Below are 17,791 nucleotides of genomic sequence, written 5' to 3' on the forward strand. Positions count from 1 at the left end.
AGCTAAAATGACTATGTAATAGAGTCTTAATACTTTTGGTAATGTGTAATTCTGCCTACTCCTGACTTTGATATGATAGTCATATTTTCCAATAATTCTTTAAAACTCTCTATCAGAACCCTAATTAATGCTTGTGGCCATGTTTTTACAATGACAACTAAATAACCCAAGCTCTTTTTCTAGAAGTGCTATCTTGATAGTCTATTTAAGGTATTAACCATCAGTGACACCTCACTGTTTCCAATAGTTTATTGGAAACTATTATTCTGGCATGTTTACACAATCCATTTTTCTGCTAATATTGAAAAATCAATGATAAGACTTTTTAGTTTACTTAGAGTTGAACCCTAATTTACAATGGTTGCACTATTTAACATTTTTTTGAATGAGCTATTTTACCAAATAATCTTTCCTAGTTTTTCAGAACAATCATTACCTGCTTAAATTGCACCACGATTTAATTTCTTTCTTTCACTTAGCTTCTTTTTATCATTAGCTTATGTTTTTTGGTTCACTAAAGAAGGGAGATCATACCCTTGAAGTTCAGAACAAAGCCCTGAATCTCTGCCAGATTGTGTGGGAGGACTTCTTTCTCTGGCTATCTCCCTGGATTAGGATTCTCCTGATATACCAGGTCATGAACTGTTTTTACAAAAAGGGCCCATAGTTTTACTGGGAGAGTTTAATTAATCATGAATGACTGGAATTTTCTGCTTTGCATGTTGAATGGTGTTTTATGCTTGGCTATCTCCTGACTATATGATTTACTGAAGTTTGAAGAATAAAAGAGCTTGGGGATTCAATGTCAGTCCCAGATAAATCATCTTCTAATCCAATCTATGATAATCTATCTTAAAAAGTTTGGTTTGTTTGCTTATTATGGAATACAAAGGTGGGTCAGGATGGAATCAAGGTAAATCTCTAAGAAAGATTAGGAAAGAAACAGCTAGGATGCTGCAGAAGTGTAAGGCAATAGAGTCTTAGCAGTTAGGCCGTAATACTTTCACTTCTATTGTTGACACTTTCTCTATTCTATCTAACAAAATTCTTTGTGGATTTACTAGTGTAGTAGCTGTCCAAGGTGCCCTATTCTCTTGTGAGAGGTAGAATTTAGAAAGCAGTTTCTAGTGTGGATTTTATGAAAATAATAAGAGGGGAACTATGTCCTGAATCACTTTAGAAGCATTTATCAACTTTGATCAGTTTAATTCTGGTATATGTTACTTTCCAACCCCTGAAAAAATGGTGCATTTTATATTTATGTACCTGTGTGTACATGGGCATTAACTTGAGTGAGTATATGTATGCACGCTCGTGTGAATTAAGTAGCTGGAATAAAGTAAATCTAGGCAAGAAAGGGGGCATTAGCTTGCATAGACAGGTTTCTAAGGTGTCTTTTAACAACTTCTTTTGGGATGTTCTTTTCTATTTTAGGTGATGTATATCTGACATCACAAATCTGCCCAGGTCAAAACATGGATAAAGAAAGAAAACCATCTTACAGAACAGCGTCACTTTAGGCCTCAATTACAGAAAGCAGTGATTAGCAAAAAGTTCACTGGTGAGGTCTGCAAACTGAATAATGCTGGATATCTAAATGGCTTACATATTTTAGGAGAATGATAAAACTTGATCTAATTCTCTAAGAAGCCTCTTAAAATTGACAGCAATTTGCAGGATTCAACAGTAGACTCTCAGAAATGGACTTATACTGCTCTTTGTAATCTCAGAGTATTAAAAGATGGAGATATTTAAGCTTTTCAGTGAACAGTAAAAGTGTCAACAACAATTTAACGGCATACTCACTTTGTTAGTGCATGTATGAGAGGAGCACTTGCCTGCAAAAAATTTCACAAGTGAAATCTGACTGATCCCCATTGAACAAAAATTATTCCCTAATCCAGATTGTGATAGACCTGGTCTCCAGGGTGGACACAGAACAGGACCTCTTGAGTTTTTTCCCATTTTAGAATGTATTCTGCACATGCACTCAAAGAGGCAGGGTTAGGTTCCTCGCAGCACACACAGACCTTTAGAGTGCAAAACTTACTTCACTACAGTCCCTGGAGTTTTTTGAGATTTCACTAGATGTACAAGGCAGTTCCAATTCCCATCATCATTCTCACTTTAGCTGGGCACAAGTAAAGCCTACACACAGCCTTTATGGTTGTATCTATTTCCATTCCCCACGTCACAGAGATGCATCCTTGGTTAAATGGCTTGTCAGAAAGCAAACAGATTTTAAGTATTTCCAATTACTAGTCTTATTTCACCTACAGTTCAAGTATAAGCTAGTTATTGGCTCCCAGTAGGTCTTTAGTGAGCTGGTTTCTTTCTTCACGGGATCCAAGGATTTCCTTCTCACTTCTCTAGAATTCAGCTCTTCCTACTCTGGGACCAGATCAGAACTTTGTTTAAGTCACTTGCACCCAACTAAGAGACATTCCTGTATTCCACCCTGTGTCATTTGAACAAAGCAGATTTTTAAAAAGATAATTTTTGGCCTGCAGTAGAGGGAAAGGACCAAGATGGATTCATCAAGTGCCTTGGGATGTTCACAATATCTGACAGCTCATATTAATATTTACCAGCTTTTTTCAATTCATAAATATGGTATGTGCCTTTTTCAATTCATAAATATCATAAATATTTATATTTTATAAATTCAACTGGATTATCATTATTCACCATTAGATTTCTAGAAGGCATATATTTGACACAGAGATGCATTCATTAGTTAAATGTCTTGCCAGAAAGCAAACAGATTTCAAGTATTTCCACTTACTAGTCTTGCTCTAGGAATAACAGTAACCTATTTGTTCACCAATGTTTATTAAAAATATAACAATCCAAGATATAAATTGTAGACTTTATAGCTTCTTCTTTCAAGTGCCTTAAAGCTTCAAATGGGAACAAAATATTTAAGCACTCTAAAATTGATGAGAAATTTGATAACATCTATAGCTGGGAAATATACTTTATGTCCATATGCTATGTTATGGTTCATTTTCAAGGATAGTTTCAGAACGCAGAATAAACTTAAGGCCTAAGTTCTCTGATGACTAAAAACCATTCATTTATTCAAACACACACATGTACGTACACACGCACTAAACATTTGCTTAGTGCCTATTCATTAATAAGTAAAATGAGACACAGTTCAAGAGGATAGTTAGACAGAGCTGGTGGAACACATTGATATTTTGGGGGGAGAGTTAGGAACTGAAGGTGGAACCAGTAATGGATGCTTGCTGTGCAGTGTCTTCACATCCTGTGAACTCTCTGATTTGTTCCCCTCCATCTACCCCCACCCTTACTTTGTTAGCATTCCTATCAGTAGTACGCTACTTCAGGGGGACTTTCCTGGAAAATTGCTGTAAGACTTAAGGGACATGGGCACAATGCTGATTTGTGCTTGTTCTGCTTGGCTACAGAATGACTGCTCCCTGTGCTCTTTGGATCTTAATTTCCCCTCATCATTCTCTCCTAAATGGGGCATTCCAGGGAGAAGCCAGACTTTTGCTCTTGACCACATTTCTGGGTACATATTTTTTTTCTCTGTCCAAATATGGACTTTAGTAAATTGTAAGGCTACCTGTGTCACACACTACTTTTACTTCTATTTTTGACAATTCATCATGTACTTCTTGTGATGTACCATGTGCTTACTTTATTGAACTGTTTGTTTCTTTTAGTGCAATTTGGTAACTCATGGGGCAACAGCACAAGGTTCCCTAAGGATTATGACCACTTGTTTCTCCTTTGATGCTATCAAAGTGCCTTACAACAGAAAGTAGTTCTCCAACTTGATTGAGTTTATTGAATATCAATGGAATGGTTTTGTATTCTATTTGATCGACTTCACTTGCAATATTACCTAGTTACCCTTGACTAGTATAGATATATACTTATTTGAAAGGAAGTTCAAGTTTTAGAATTTGAGTTAACCCAATTCTAAAATTTTTAGACTATTTAGTATTCATTTACATAACACTGATTCACTGTCACCCTTTCTAAAATCTGTGGTCATATGAAATCGAGGGCAATAAGCTTTCCAGGCTGCTGCCAACATCCTAGCACTCAGCCTTCCTTTCGCGTCATTTCTTCACTTCTTTATTAAATGTTTACAAATCATTTAGGTTCAAGCTACAAGCCTGCAATTGTGGCTAAATGCTTGCAATGACAGCCGTTTTCTTCTGCCAATATTTGCATGCAGTTTTCTTGATCAGTTTTATTTTGAGTGCAATTTAAAGTTACCTCCTGGAAAAAGAAGCAGGCTAATGAATTTCAGATGTGGCGTGAATTGCTTATTTGTACATTCATGCAAAATCAAACACTTTGGGGGCAAATTTTGTTTACTCTGGTTTCAAAGAATAACATTGTGCCAGTAATTCAACAAGTGCAAAGGCAATCCTTACAAATGGAGCAACTTGTTGATTTCAGAGAATAGAGCTTGAGACTTTCTGCTGGAGAAAGAAATAATGAGCCAGTACCAGTGCACATTCCTGAAGTTACCCAGGCTTGCAATTCTACTCCAATATGCTTCTTTTTGTTTCTGTGGGGATAGGGAAATTCATTTCATGGATTAAGTGTTAGTTTTAACAAGAATTTTTTGTCTTTGATAGGAAGTAAATCTTTGATCAAGTTTAAATTGAAGAGAAGACACTTATGTGAATATTCTTTTACTATCTGGTGACATTCACAGAGCCTAAATAGAATGAGATGTCGTAGCTCTGGTATTTTGATAACCAAAAGAGGCTTTAAGACCAAAGTTTGAGTCAACCTCCTCTTTTGTGACTCATGAGCTAAACCTCCAAACAGCATTGCCTCATCTCACAAGTTTATACCATGGAGTGTATATGTATCTCTTAGCACCAATCATATTACCATACCCATAACATAACTTAGAGTTTCACCTGCTGACAATTTAAGGGCAGTTACAGCATTGCACATTTGCAGGTTTTATAGAGAGATGTGTGATCTCTTGTCTTCTGTCTTCCTGTTCCCCCAGATGGCATGTATCACGTCCTTGGTTCAGAGATACAGTCCTAACCAGGACTGAAAACAGATGAGAAAAGTAAACTAGAAATATTCTGAGAAGCAGAATGTATATTTTTGACGTTTTCTCTCCACCACTTGTCGTATTCCCTGTGAGGTATTCTGACCCTGCCCCTTATATGGGTAGCTGATGTGGCTTCCTGAAATTAAAAGTAAATTAGCACACTGGCTCTCAAGCTTGAGCAGGGATCAGAATTGTGGGATTGTTAGAACATGGGTTGCTGAGCCCTATCTCCAGAATTTCTGATTCAGTAGGTCCGATGGGCCTCAGGATTTTGTATTTATATATTATCAGATGATGCCAATGCTTCTAGTCTGGGACCACACTTTAGGAATCATTAATTTAGGCAGTTATGTAGCACCGTCTCTGGTTGAAGAGTGATCAGACTGATATCTTCCATCCTTCCACCTCCAATAGCTGTCTTCAATTATTATGAAGAAATTTTAAGGACACTTTCTGACTGTGCATGAATCAGACACCTATACATACTGTTCACAAGTGTACATTAAAAATGAGTCTTAAATTAACTAACTAGAAATTCAATGCTATGGTTTTGGAAAGTTAAACTATGAAACACTGCTAGATTTTTCAGGAGGAAATCAATCATTTCTATTATACTGCATTGACTTATTTAAAAAGTAATTAACCTTTCCCTATAAACTTAACTCCTATTTATTGATGTGGCTTTAGAAAATTTTTAGATATTCAAAGGCAGTTAACAACTATTAACAATGAAGAACTATAAGCAGGCTAAATACCCATTTTACTTTCTGCTTGATGTATTTCTGTTAATATGATAATTTACTCAATTATGGTCCTCCTTTTTATAAAATATCTATTTTCTGAGATCAAAGATTTCTTGGGGGGAGGTGCTATATAATTATATGTAACAAAAATTAGGCATTTCCTCACAAACTAACAAAAGCAAGCAGAAACCCTAAGGACATTAGTGAGGATCAACAAAAGGGTGGTGTTTGAAAGGTGTTTGGTAATGACAATGCGGGTATGCTAAGCCACTTGAATGCACTATAATTTGTAAATCCTCTTCTGGATATGAGAGTATTTAAGTTTCAAATGAAAGAAGTCAAAGAAAGACGTCCTTACCATCTGAGAATCTGTACGTGTTAGTTCAAGTTTCTCTTCTAAAGTAGGTGTATAGGTAATAACTCTTTGTTGAAATAGTGTTTTGGTTATCCTAATGTTTATAAAGAAATGTGTGGAAGATAATAGATGGCTCCCAACTGTGTAGGTTTTTTTAGCTGAGTATAAATTTTTATTCTTATATTTTAAAAAATATTTTTAGATGTTCCTGTGCCATAGGTAAAAAAGATAAAAACAAAATAAAATCATTGAAACTATAGCTAATTTTGAAAAACAAAAATTTGAGCAAACTAAACTTTATAGTTGAAGCTTGGTATTAAATTTGGCTGTGCGGTAAATACTTTTCCTTGTAGTAACGTGGCAAGATGAGCTAACTCTGGTGTGACAGTGACAGGCATCTCAGCAGCAGATGCGGATGTCTAGGGACCCTACACATGCAGTCTAGAAGGATGCGGAAACCAGCTCACTGACAGACAGTTCCCGACAACTCAAAAGAAAGGCCCTGTCCAGGTACATAAAAGTCAATGAGGGTTAGACTTTGAAAATTGAAACAAATTGAAAAAAAAAAAAAAAAAGAAAACAGCCCCACTGATAAACAATGCCTTAACCTGAGGGGGGGGGGGATGGCTCTAGTATTTGAACTTTCTCAGTCTTGGCTGTGAGGTACAGGAGACTTGGTTATTGGGGGTGTGCTGGGTGATCACCATCCCATTTGCCCAGGACTGAGGCATTTCCAGGGCTGTGGGGCTGTCAGTTTTCAAACCAGAACAGTCTCAGATAGACAAGGATGTTTGCAAACCCTAGGTTATGTTTTAACATTTCTTACATTATATAATACAAGCCAGACACTGCACTGTGGGTTTGGCTCCACAGTCAGCTTCATTAAGCATTTGTATTGAGTTTATTTTTTGATGGCACAGTTTCTTTAGCAAGTTAGTAAGGATACCTATAAATCCTGAATGCGTTTAGTAATGGCTTAATTACGAGTTATACAAAATACCCTATGTTTGATTTTACAAAAGTTTAATCACATGAACAAATTCCTTCAAAATGGGCAATCAGTGCTTGCTCTTGTCAGTTCCCAAATGGTGTTTTTTTTCTTATGAGAACAGAGCTCTTGCAAAGTTATATGTGATTTAAAAAATCCTTTCTCAAATTGACTTAGTGATCTCTAACTCCATCTCTAGTGAGGAAGGTTTCAGAGACTATGTAGTAAGGATGTAAAAAAACAAAGTGAGCCATCAGTGGGTTATGGTATATTTCCCATTCATCCAACTTTCTTTCGGGGTAGAGGAATATTTGTTGTCTTTGAGGCTGATGATAGCTCATGGAGAAACTGTTAATTTATAAAACTTTGTTTATACATGACTCCACATTTGTAACACTGGTATGGTCTTCATGTAAATTTATAGCTGTCATCTAACATTTGGAATTCTCTGTGTGAGTGGTTTCCCCAGCATTACCCTAAGTTAACAAACATCACCTGAAGAAAAAAGTGCTCACTATGAATTGATATATGGATGTTATGTTGCATTTTAAACCCCGTGTTTTTGTATAAAACTGAAAAACTCTGGAAAAATTTAAGAAAAGGAGTAAAAGGATCATATTTTCACTAAATGTTAAACCACAGAGAGCTGGTTAAATATATATTAGTAAAGGAGAACATATTTAAAAATATCTAGTGGCATTTAAATTATTAGGTGCCATCTATGATTGGTAATCATGGATTTAAAGGCACAATTGAAGTACAGTACAGATTTCAGCCATTACATGAAGATGTCCTCAGCTTTAGTTTATGTAATAATAAACTGTACCTGTTGAAAACTATATGTGGAAAAAAGAAATGATTTTAATACAAATATGACACCTGCAAGCATTAATTTATTCCAGTCCAGTGGCCGTGGTAAATGTGTTTGGATTATTGGGCCCAAGTATTCAACCTTTAAAAGGGAGTGGAGATCTTATTAAAACAGAAGGCTCCTCAAACTCCACAATGATGTCAGTAACTGAGGTTCTTGGAGCACATTACTGTTTGAAGCAGAGGTCCCCACAATTTCACATGGGTTATAAAACACGACTTTGTGCTGCTGGCCCGGAATGAGAATGTCATGCATCTGTAGGCAATTAGAAGAAGCTGGACTGCATGTTTGATCAGCTCAGTAATACACGGGCATAAGTGCGACTTATGTTAGTCAGTTTTCCTAGACAGATTATCCTGTTATTATCATGTGAAAAAAAACCCTTTATCAACAATTAAGTAAATCCACATTTGTGGGCAGTCTGTGAACTTGTGAGGTGGGAAGAAATCCAATTTAAGCCTTAAGTCATCCAAAACACTTTTAACACTGCTTCCAGTGATGCAGACTGCCCCCCACCAAGGTTTAGAAACTGGGTGAGTTATGCAGAACGATTTGTGTGCAATCAATGAGTACATATGTAGCATCTACAACGAGCAAGGCATTTAACAGTTTTAGCTTATAACTATAAAAATTTCCCAAAGAAGAATTACAAATGTTTTCATATGTGAAAAGTAACTTGCTTTGTAAGATAGTCTGAACCTTTTCAAGAAAAAGTAAACAGAATTTCATTGTTATTATTCACATTTTATGATACAGTTTCTACCAAGGCTTATTGTAAGTAACCAATAAATGTTGTAAGACCTGAATATATTTTATTCTAGAGCTTTTTCACTTGGTTATAGGCATCATTCTTGAATCCCTCAATTGTCAATGATGTACCATAAACTACTTTGAGAAATAACCCATCCATTTAACAGTTTTTTTTCCTCCTAAGTACCAGTAAAATAAACATCTGAGGCATAAAAAAATAATTCAGTATATAAAAGTCATACATTAAAAATTTCATTAAAACATGTCAGTTTCAGGGAAAATACCACCAAACCTTCCAATATATATTTCAATAACAATTAAAAATTGGTATCTTAAAAAAAGCAGGAAGTTTTATCAATATTCACTCAAATACATATACAAAGTAACCTCAGGAAGTTATCTCCTTGACATAATCCTTAAATTAAACATCAGAATATTAAGCAGATGCTGAGGCTTTCATTGTCAATATTGGAATTCTGACGCATGACAGTAACATGAAACAGATGCTAATATGATGGGCTCTCTGTAAAGTGACACCATCACAGCATGGGTTAGCTCTTGTTGGGAGTACTTAAAATTTGAACACAAAATATAAAACAATAAAAGTCAGAGCATGATAGGTTTTCTTACTTCATTTATAAGCTGTCTAAAGTGTACTATATCATATGTGGAAAATAAAACTCAACACTGGCAAATAAGGGGCAGCAGCCCAGGGGACCAGAAGATGCTTTTCTCACTTAATGCAGTCGCCAGGTGATCTCACTCGAACCCCTTGGTGCGAGGGAGGAAGGTGCTCTCTTCCTCACCCATGAGCAGGCAGAAGGGAAGAACTCCTGGGCCCTTTCCATGGACCAACGTGTCCCAGGCATTACGGTGTGATACAGGGTCTACTCAGTGGACTCTGACGGGAAAAAGGAGTCTGGGATGCCTATGGCTTATCTCAGTCACACAGTCTCCATGTCGGACAGGTCTGGAGGGGATTGTTAGGTAGGAAGAGGGAAACAAGATGCCTTAGCACAGTCCAATTAGCTAATATTCTACACGTCTTCCAAACCCAAGATTCTTAACTGCGTTGCTAGCATGAGCCTAGAGCTGTTTCTAGAATACAGAGTGATGTGTACTCTTTGTGAAAATAAACAGAAAAACTCAGGCAGATGGTGCCATGGTGCAAGTGATGTGAATGAAATGTGTTCAAATGAGAGCTTTAAAAGACATAATATGAGAGGGTGAGACTCCCCTCCCTTAAAGGTACTGTGAAGTAGGAACCCAATTTCTTTAGTCCACAATAAGGAAAAAATGTCAGTGGTAAATTCAATGAAAAGAGAGCTAGAGAACTCAAAAGGGAATATTTGTGGAGTAGCTCGACAGAACAATTTCATCTTCCCATGAATAATCCAACGGCTCCTTTGGACAGCTGTGACTCTGGCCCTGCCCACCTGGGTTGGAAGGCTGGCTCTGCACTCACCGCCTGTGTGACCCTGGTTCTAAAACTTGGCTGCACACTGGAACCACATGGGGAGCTTTAAAAAATAATGATGCCTGGAACCCACCCCTGAGATTGTTATTTAATTGGGCTGGGGCGTAGCTTGGACAGAGAGGAGTTTTGAAGGCTCCCAAGTGACTCTAACTATGTGCAACTAAGGTTGAGAACCACTGGTAACCTGTCTGAGCCACAGTTTCCTCATCGGTAAAATGATGCATATGTGGGCAGCAGCTTCCTTTTAGGATTATTGTGATGACAAAGCGTGATAATGCAAAGCATTTGGCACAATGCCTGGCACATGTAGAAAGCTGTCCAAAATTGTGAGTTGTTATTTTCACCACGAGGTTGCATTTGTTAGTATAAGAAGTCATGCTTACCTTGGCAGATGTTATGATCACTCTGCTCATAGCCTGTTGCACACTGGATCCGGTGAGAAGGGTTGGAGGGAACGCGCTGAGGATCAGCTGGGTTCCGCCGGATGACAAAATTATTGCGGCTAGTCTGCACTTCTGGGCCTGCGACTGCAGCAGCACTGACGATATAACCAGCCCCAGGCACTGCTGCACTGGTGGCCATGCCACTGGCTGCTACGCCCCCGGCTGTAACTGAGGCTGCGGCTGCATTTGCAGCTGCACCTATATTTTCAGCTGCTGGTGTTTCTTGCTGAGGTTGTTCATTGTTGACAATAATCTGGGCTGTTTTAGGAAGACAGAGGTATCCTCCATAGTGGTTGACGCATTTCATTCCACCTTTGCAGGCATCTGGGACAATGTCACATTCATCAATATCTGTGGTCAGTAATAACAGAAGTCAGGAATCTTCTCAGGGGGAAAACTGAACATGTACATATAGGCTCATGCCTTTTTGGCGTAATACAAACCAGACAGGAAGAGTGACACAAGATGAAGAATAACACAGAAAGCTATGTTCAGATGGGGGTTCTTTGAAGTTGACTCACCTTTGCACTGCTGTCTTACAGGATCCCACTCATATCCATCTGTGCATTGCTGTGAAGAAAACATCAGGATGGGCCCAGGAGACAGTTAGTTAGTGTATCCAGTCCCTAGCAAGTCACTCTAAAAGCTTCATTATTATGGCAACAATCTTTGCATTAGAGTCCCAAATAGGTGATGAGATGAGTGGTTTAATATTACCTAGCTTTTCTTTTTTTTTTTTTAAAGACAAATCTGTACATTGTCCTATTTCAGGCGTCCCTTCTCAGTCACCAGCTGGCTCAACTCTGCTGTTGTGTGTGGTAGAGTCACCCATGACCATCTTGGAATTCTTCCTTGCCTTGATACTAATCTCCCATCTCTCTGACTGCTCTGCTCTTTTTTTTTTTTGCTTTATTTGCTTCTTCTCCCACATTGTAAATTGCCATCCCCCTACTCCGCAAGAGAAAATATTTTCAACAGAGTTCTTTTTTTTCCAGCCCTTGATTCTTCCTTCTCTCCCTAAGTCCTTTTAGAGCAGACCAGAGCCTGGCTTTCCTCATTATTCCTATGTAGCTGAGTCAAGAGCCTCCCTCACACGTTGTCTTGCCTCCTCATTTCAGTTCCCACAGCTCCTGTTGTTCACTCACTGAATCATCTGTCAAGTACCTTCTCACACAAGGCACCATCCTACTCCCTGGGAATCCTAGTCCCTGTCCTCAAGCAGCTTATAGGCCAGAAGAGGAGACAGATGGGTAGACAAGTTGGAGCAAGATGTTAGGTGCCACAGCACCAGTATGCATGCAGAAAAAGTGGTGGACTCTGCCCAGGGATGTGGATGGGCTAAATAGGGGGGAAGGAAAGGCACAATGAGGGAGACCACAGGTGAATGAGGAGTTACAAGATAAACTTGTTAAAGGGTGGAGGAGCTGTAGGTAGTCTGGAGTGGGTAGGGATGAGGTTAGAGATAGGTAGGTGTAAATCTGGGAAGCTTTTCTTTGGGACAGATGGGAACTGAATTCTTACTGAAGGTCAGCGAATCTCAAACTGTGATATGGTTAAGAATCACCACAGTGCTTGTTAAAATGCAGGTTTCTGGTTCCACCCAAAAGATCAAATTCTGAGTAGGAGGCCTGGAATCTGAATTCCTAACAAGCATCCTAGGTGATTTTGATACAGTTCATTTACGAGCTACTTCTTTCTATTTTACTTTATTTTATAGTTTATTGAATTTGTTACAGTGACATTGGTTAATAAAACTAGATAGGTTTCAGGTGTACAATCCTATAATACGCCATCTCTATATTGTACTGTGTGTTCACCACCCCAAGTCAAGACTCCTTCCATCACCATTCATCCTCCCTGAACCCTCTTCTACCTCCCCAACTCTCTTTTCCCTCTAATAGTCACCAAGCCATTGTTGGCCTATGAGTTTTTTGTTTTTTGCTTAATCCCTTCACCTTCTTCACCCTGTCCCTTACCCCTCCCCTTTAACAGCTGTCAGTCTGTTCTCTGTATCTATGAGTCGATTTTTATTTTGTTTGTTATTTTGTTCTTTAGATTCCAAATGTAAGTGAAATCATATGGTGTTTGTTTTTCTGTGATTGGCTTACTTCACTTAGCATGGGCTACTTCTTGAGTAAAGAAGAAAGATGCTTTAGGAAGTATAAACAAAATATAATCAGACTTCTTTGATAGAGCTGAGAGTTAGTTATGCACTCAACAGACACTTGGCAAGTGACTAGCTGAATGCAGAGGGGTCAGCGTAGATATCTTACTGATATCTGAAACCTCACAGGGCACACACTAACCTCACTCTCTCAAACTCATTCTTCCTAGTTCCCAACACTGGTCAAGGCACTGCCACCATTCTCAGGACGCAGAATTACAGTTTCGACATCAGCATTGACTTTCCCAATTATTTTCCTTCAGTTCTGCTGACTTTCTGTTCACTTCTCTTTCTACCAATCAGTATAAGCCTTCCTGGCCTCATGAGTAGGCAAGGCTCCTTAGCTGGTCTCCTTATCTCTACATGGTTGCACACAGCCTCCAAGGCAACCTTTCTTGCTCTCTTGGTGCTGTTGTTCCTCCATCCAGGAGATCAGTCATAGTGGCCCATTTACAGTTCTTCCCACTACCCAGCTCCAGCCCATCTGGCCTTGTCATCTTTTGGACTTGTCTTGGTTGTCTTCACTTCTAGACTTTGATTATGTCACTTTTTTTTTTTCTGATTCAGGTGCCTCTTTGGCCTTTCCAGATTAATTCAAAATCATTACTTCCATCAAGTGCCAGAGCCAGCACAGAGTTCTAGCTCCTCCAATATGCCAGCACTGACATTCATTATCTCCTTCCTTTTCTACTGCTTTAGCAATTTGAATAATCTGTATAATAATATCATTTGTACTTGTTTAGGAACTTTGTAGTTCTCAACAGTATCTTCCCAGGGGAAATTCCCTGAGATTAAGGCCTGAATTTTCTGATTAATCAAGTAAGATCTTCTGAGAATAATGAGAACTGCTTGTGTACATGGCAGGTACTTGGCGAGTAAACAACTGAATGGACCCTGTCTTTGATATAGAGGGGAATGCTGTGTTGTACATACAAGCCCACCCTTCTAAAAAGTTTCTTCCAATGACAGTTCACTTGAATAATCTATATGCTAATAGAAAAGACTTCAAGTTTGTTTTAAGGTACTTAGTTTCAGTACCTTTAACATGGATCTACTATCATACAAGCCTAGAATGAATTAAGCTTAACCACTTGCTGTGTAGCCTTAACCAAGTGAGCTACTCAGTCAGACCTTCAATTCTATACTAAGCAAAAGGAAGTTGATGCCACTTACCTCATACTTTGCTGTAAGAATGAAAGGAGATAATGTCTCCATAGTGGGATATTAAAAAAAATAGTTACATCTTGTCCTTTAACCATGAATCATTAGGCACACACAATTTGAGAGAGAATAGACCTAATCTTAGCAGGATGTTGGATCTGGGACATCAGTTGTCATAATAGTGAACCTTAGTTAGTAGTTTTAAAACAATAGTGTTTAATCCACAGGGAACTTTCTCTGCTATAGATGAATAAGATTTAGGTGATTAGCAAAGGAAAGGGGTTATAAAGATAAGCAATTATAAAAGCAATAAAAATTTTTATTAGATGAATATAAAACTGTGTCACTAATTTAATTTTACCTCCCTAAGAAAGTAGTAAATTTAGCCTGAATAACAAAACATTTTCATTTGAAGATAAACAATGCATGTATTCATTTCTCTTCAGCAGAGGAAGCAATTAGATTTACCATTAAGTTAACAAAGTATGTATATTAAACGCTATTTGATTTAGGGTTGATCTAAACAACAACAAGGCACATTTGCCGGATGAATACCTAACACTCTAGGGATGATATGGCACCAAAAAAGTGACATAATGTCGATTATCAGTAATTGACATTAACTCACTTTTGAGTTTTATTTTAAAAAATGTTTTACATTCTTTTAAGCAGGAGTACTTAGTTTTAAATTGGAAACAAGTAAAAAAATATGTCTTTCATTCTCTGATCCAGGACAAATATCATTTTCCTCACAACGCTGATTAGAGAGCAGAAAACACAAAACAGAGGCGCAAACTCCCCGGAAGTGCCCTCTGTTTTCACCACTTCCGTTCCGGCAGTGGGAGAGTCAGACGGCGTTTTCAGTGTTTTAGTGGGCATTGGTTATACCCACGTGATTCACCAATTCATCAAATATTATTTGGATGTATGATACACTAACTAGAAAACGCAAAATCAAGTTTCACATAATGCATTTGGAAACCACCTGAGCAAATACCATGTCCTGGCAACACATACAGTCTATCTCAAGGGCATTTATATGAGTTATCAGTTACACTATAAATGAATATTAGCCTTTATAAACTCAGGAAAGGCCACTTACCTGCGAAGAGAAGCTGCATGAACAGATGAGGCAAAGTGCTTTTGTGATGTTTAACTTTCTTTTTTGACTTGAGTCTTACTCTGCAGGTTTTGGTTTCATCTGCATGTACACAGGAATCCAAGTTTTCTAATTCCTCACACCCATTAACTTATTGAATATATTGGAAATATGTAGCTTACTTTGGTTTTTGTTTTAAAAGGGTTCCCTTTTTCGGGCCTTACAGAAATCATTACATTTTGGTCCCTATCTCAACTGGTGACCTAAATGAACGTTTGGAAGTACCACTGGCGATTTACAAGGAATCTTAAACGCGCGCCATGCCCGCGCGCGTGAACTTATTGCCCTCTACAGAGTGCAGTCCGCACACCCAGGCAGAAGGGGATAAAGTCCCCCTTGTGTCACGGGATCCCGCTGGACCGCACTTATCTCAGATTCCATCACCCCTTACCGTGTACGTGATGGTTTCCTCGGTGTCCTGTGACTTGACCAGGGCCAGAGTCAGCATAGTTAGGAAAAGGGCTTTCAGCATCGTGAATCTCAAAGAAAACACAGGACAAACTGATGCTTAGCATCAGCTGTGGGATAAATAACAAAACTTTAGCTGTGAAGTAATGAGCGAGGAAGGGAGGGTGGGGGGAAGCTGAGGCTCCGCCACAACCAACTCCCAAGCCACTTGCTCCCCTCCCCTCCCCCTCCTCAACCTTCCCCGGCCAAACGAGGCACCGAACGTCGGCAACCAGGGCGCGGAGTTACATTTCATTTCACTCCATCTGGCTGTGCTCAACGTATATAAAAGATATACGGCGTACTTCTTATACTGCACCTACAAAACAGGCTCCAGAATGGGGCGGAAGGAAAAGAATAGAGGGTAATTAACTTCAAAAGAGATGGTGCTATTTATTTATTTATTTATTTATTTATTTATTTATTTACTTAGCGAGAGTGGAAGTGGGGCGGCAAATCTCTTCCCTTGAACGTTAAAGCTTTCCTCTATAAGCTCACTTCCAGCCAGTTAAATATTTTGCACAGCTCAGTAGAAATACCTGTGAACCCCTACGAATTACCTTGGCCTCAAACTTAAAAAGTGAAACAAAACACCAAAACAAACCTGGGGGGGAGACGGGGAGGAATCTCCTCCGGGTTCTAGAATACCTGCCCCTCAGGGCTCCTTCTCGCGTCCCCAGCACAAACTTTCAAAGTGCTATTTCCACGCCGTTCTCTGCGCGCAGCTTTGTTTAAAAGAATCAGGTTGCGTGGAGGAGCGACTGATCCCCGTGTGCCTTGTTGGTCCCTCGGTCTCCGACATGCTACCTTCAGGACTGGGGATGCCTAGGGCCGGAACCGGGGGACCAAGCCCGAGGTTCCAGTTCTGAGGTGTCCAGCCTGGAGCCCTCAGGGCAGCGAGGGTCCTTTTCTTAACAGTAGGCTAACAGGCTGGAGTCCCGGGAGCTGCTCCGCGCTCCAGCTTCTAACCAGCTCCCTCGGAATCCAGGTGCGTCTTAAATCTCTCACATTGGCCCCTTGAGATTTTCAAAACCACGTTTATGGGCAAAACCCTGTCTGATGATTGTTGGCGCGCACACACATGCCCATACAAACAGATGTCACCCTGGTACTCGCACATGCTGACAGATCGCATTCCGAGACCGCACACCTCCACCTCCCTCTCTGCCTGAGACATCCTGCACAGGCTGGGGCAGTTCTCGGGTACACTGCACCCCTCAGGTCACCCAGTTACTCGCCGGTGCTCGGTCCTTCGAGCACTGGGTGCAACGGTGTGACCCCCGAGTCGGGGGCTCCTACCTGCGCGGCCGCGCTGCGCTCCGGGCCCAGGCAGCGAGGGGAGAGCGCAGGGGAGGGCAGCCCCGTGGGTCTCAACTGGCGAGGTCTGGCAGCAGCCGCAGCTGCAGGAGGCAGGAGGAGGAGGAGGAGAAAGGGAGGGAAAGGGGAGGGCAAAGGGGGGCGGAGGAGAGGGCTGAGGGAGGCGCGTGGGCTGAGCCAAGCACTGCAAGCCCAGCGGGAGAGCGCGCGGCGGGGCTGGTCCGCGCCCCTCCACAGGGTCTCTCTCCGCCACGCCACCTGCCCTTTTGTGCCAGCCTCTCTTCCCTCGTTCCCAGACACGCCGAACCCCAGGCTGCAGATGGCACATTTGGGAAAGGCTGTGGGGTTCGAATCAGCCTTGGTGATGCCCGGTCGCTGGGGCAATTTCTGGTGCTTGTGGAGGGAAAAACATCTCTGGAGGAGAGCTTCTAAGAGTCCTGGGAAACTGCTTAATTTCCCACTCCCCATTAGTGAATTAAAAAAAAAAAGTTCATTCCACTCATAGAACCAATTCTTTTGACTTTTCTTTCAGATGCTTTTTATTTGATTGTTTAGAGTGAAGGAGGGTCTGTTTCCTCAAATGTAGCAAAAGGATAATTCATTCATTCAACAAATATTTGTGACCTACTGTGTTCCAAGTGTTAGGAATTGCCCAAGTGGAACACAAAATTGTGAGGTGGGGCTTGTTTTGGTCTCTCAAACCTCCCTTTTTTATGGACCCCTTTCCTCACATACTTACTGCTTTTTTTCTCTCCACTGGTTCACTTGTGGGAGTGCCCAATACTGGTCATTCAAAGTTGGGCATTTCACTCTCACCTTTCATACTAATGGTGGAATTTCAAGAATCTGGAGAG

General features: G+C 40.0%; 1 protein-coding gene across 2 annotated transcripts in view; it reads right to left on the reverse strand.

Moving 5' to 3' along the window:
* Positions 1-17,021, reverse strand: part of EFEMP1 (EGF containing fibulin extracellular matrix protein 1) — a 63,436-nt gene extending 46,415 nt beyond the window's left edge. The window contains exons 1-4 of one of the 2 annotated variants that reach the window (XM_037143440.2): positions 16,920-17,021; positions 15,565-15,652; positions 11,211-11,259; positions 10,630-11,040 (exon numbers count right to left, since the gene is read on the reverse strand). In XM_037143440.2, coding sequence (XP_036999335.2) covers positions 10,630-11,040; positions 11,211-11,259; positions 15,565-15,645 — 541 coding nt within the window. In that variant the 5' untranslated portion in view covers positions 15,646-15,652; positions 16,920-17,021. Of the gene's footprint in view, positions 1-10,629; positions 11,041-11,210; positions 11,260-15,564; positions 15,692-16,919 lie in introns of both variants that reach the window. The other variant, XM_053666850.1, reaches the window with a different exon arrangement.
* Between the last annotated feature and the right edge of the window lie 770 nt (positions 17,022-17,791).

Source organism: Artibeus jamaicensis, unplaced genomic scaffold (genome assembly GCF_021234435.1).
Source record: "Artibeus jamaicensis isolate MK-2021 breed Jamaican fruit bat unplaced genomic scaffold, CSHL_Jam_final contig_465, whole genome shotgun sequence".
NCBI lineage: Eukaryota > Metazoa > Chordata > Mammalia > Chiroptera > Phyllostomidae > Artibeus > Artibeus jamaicensis.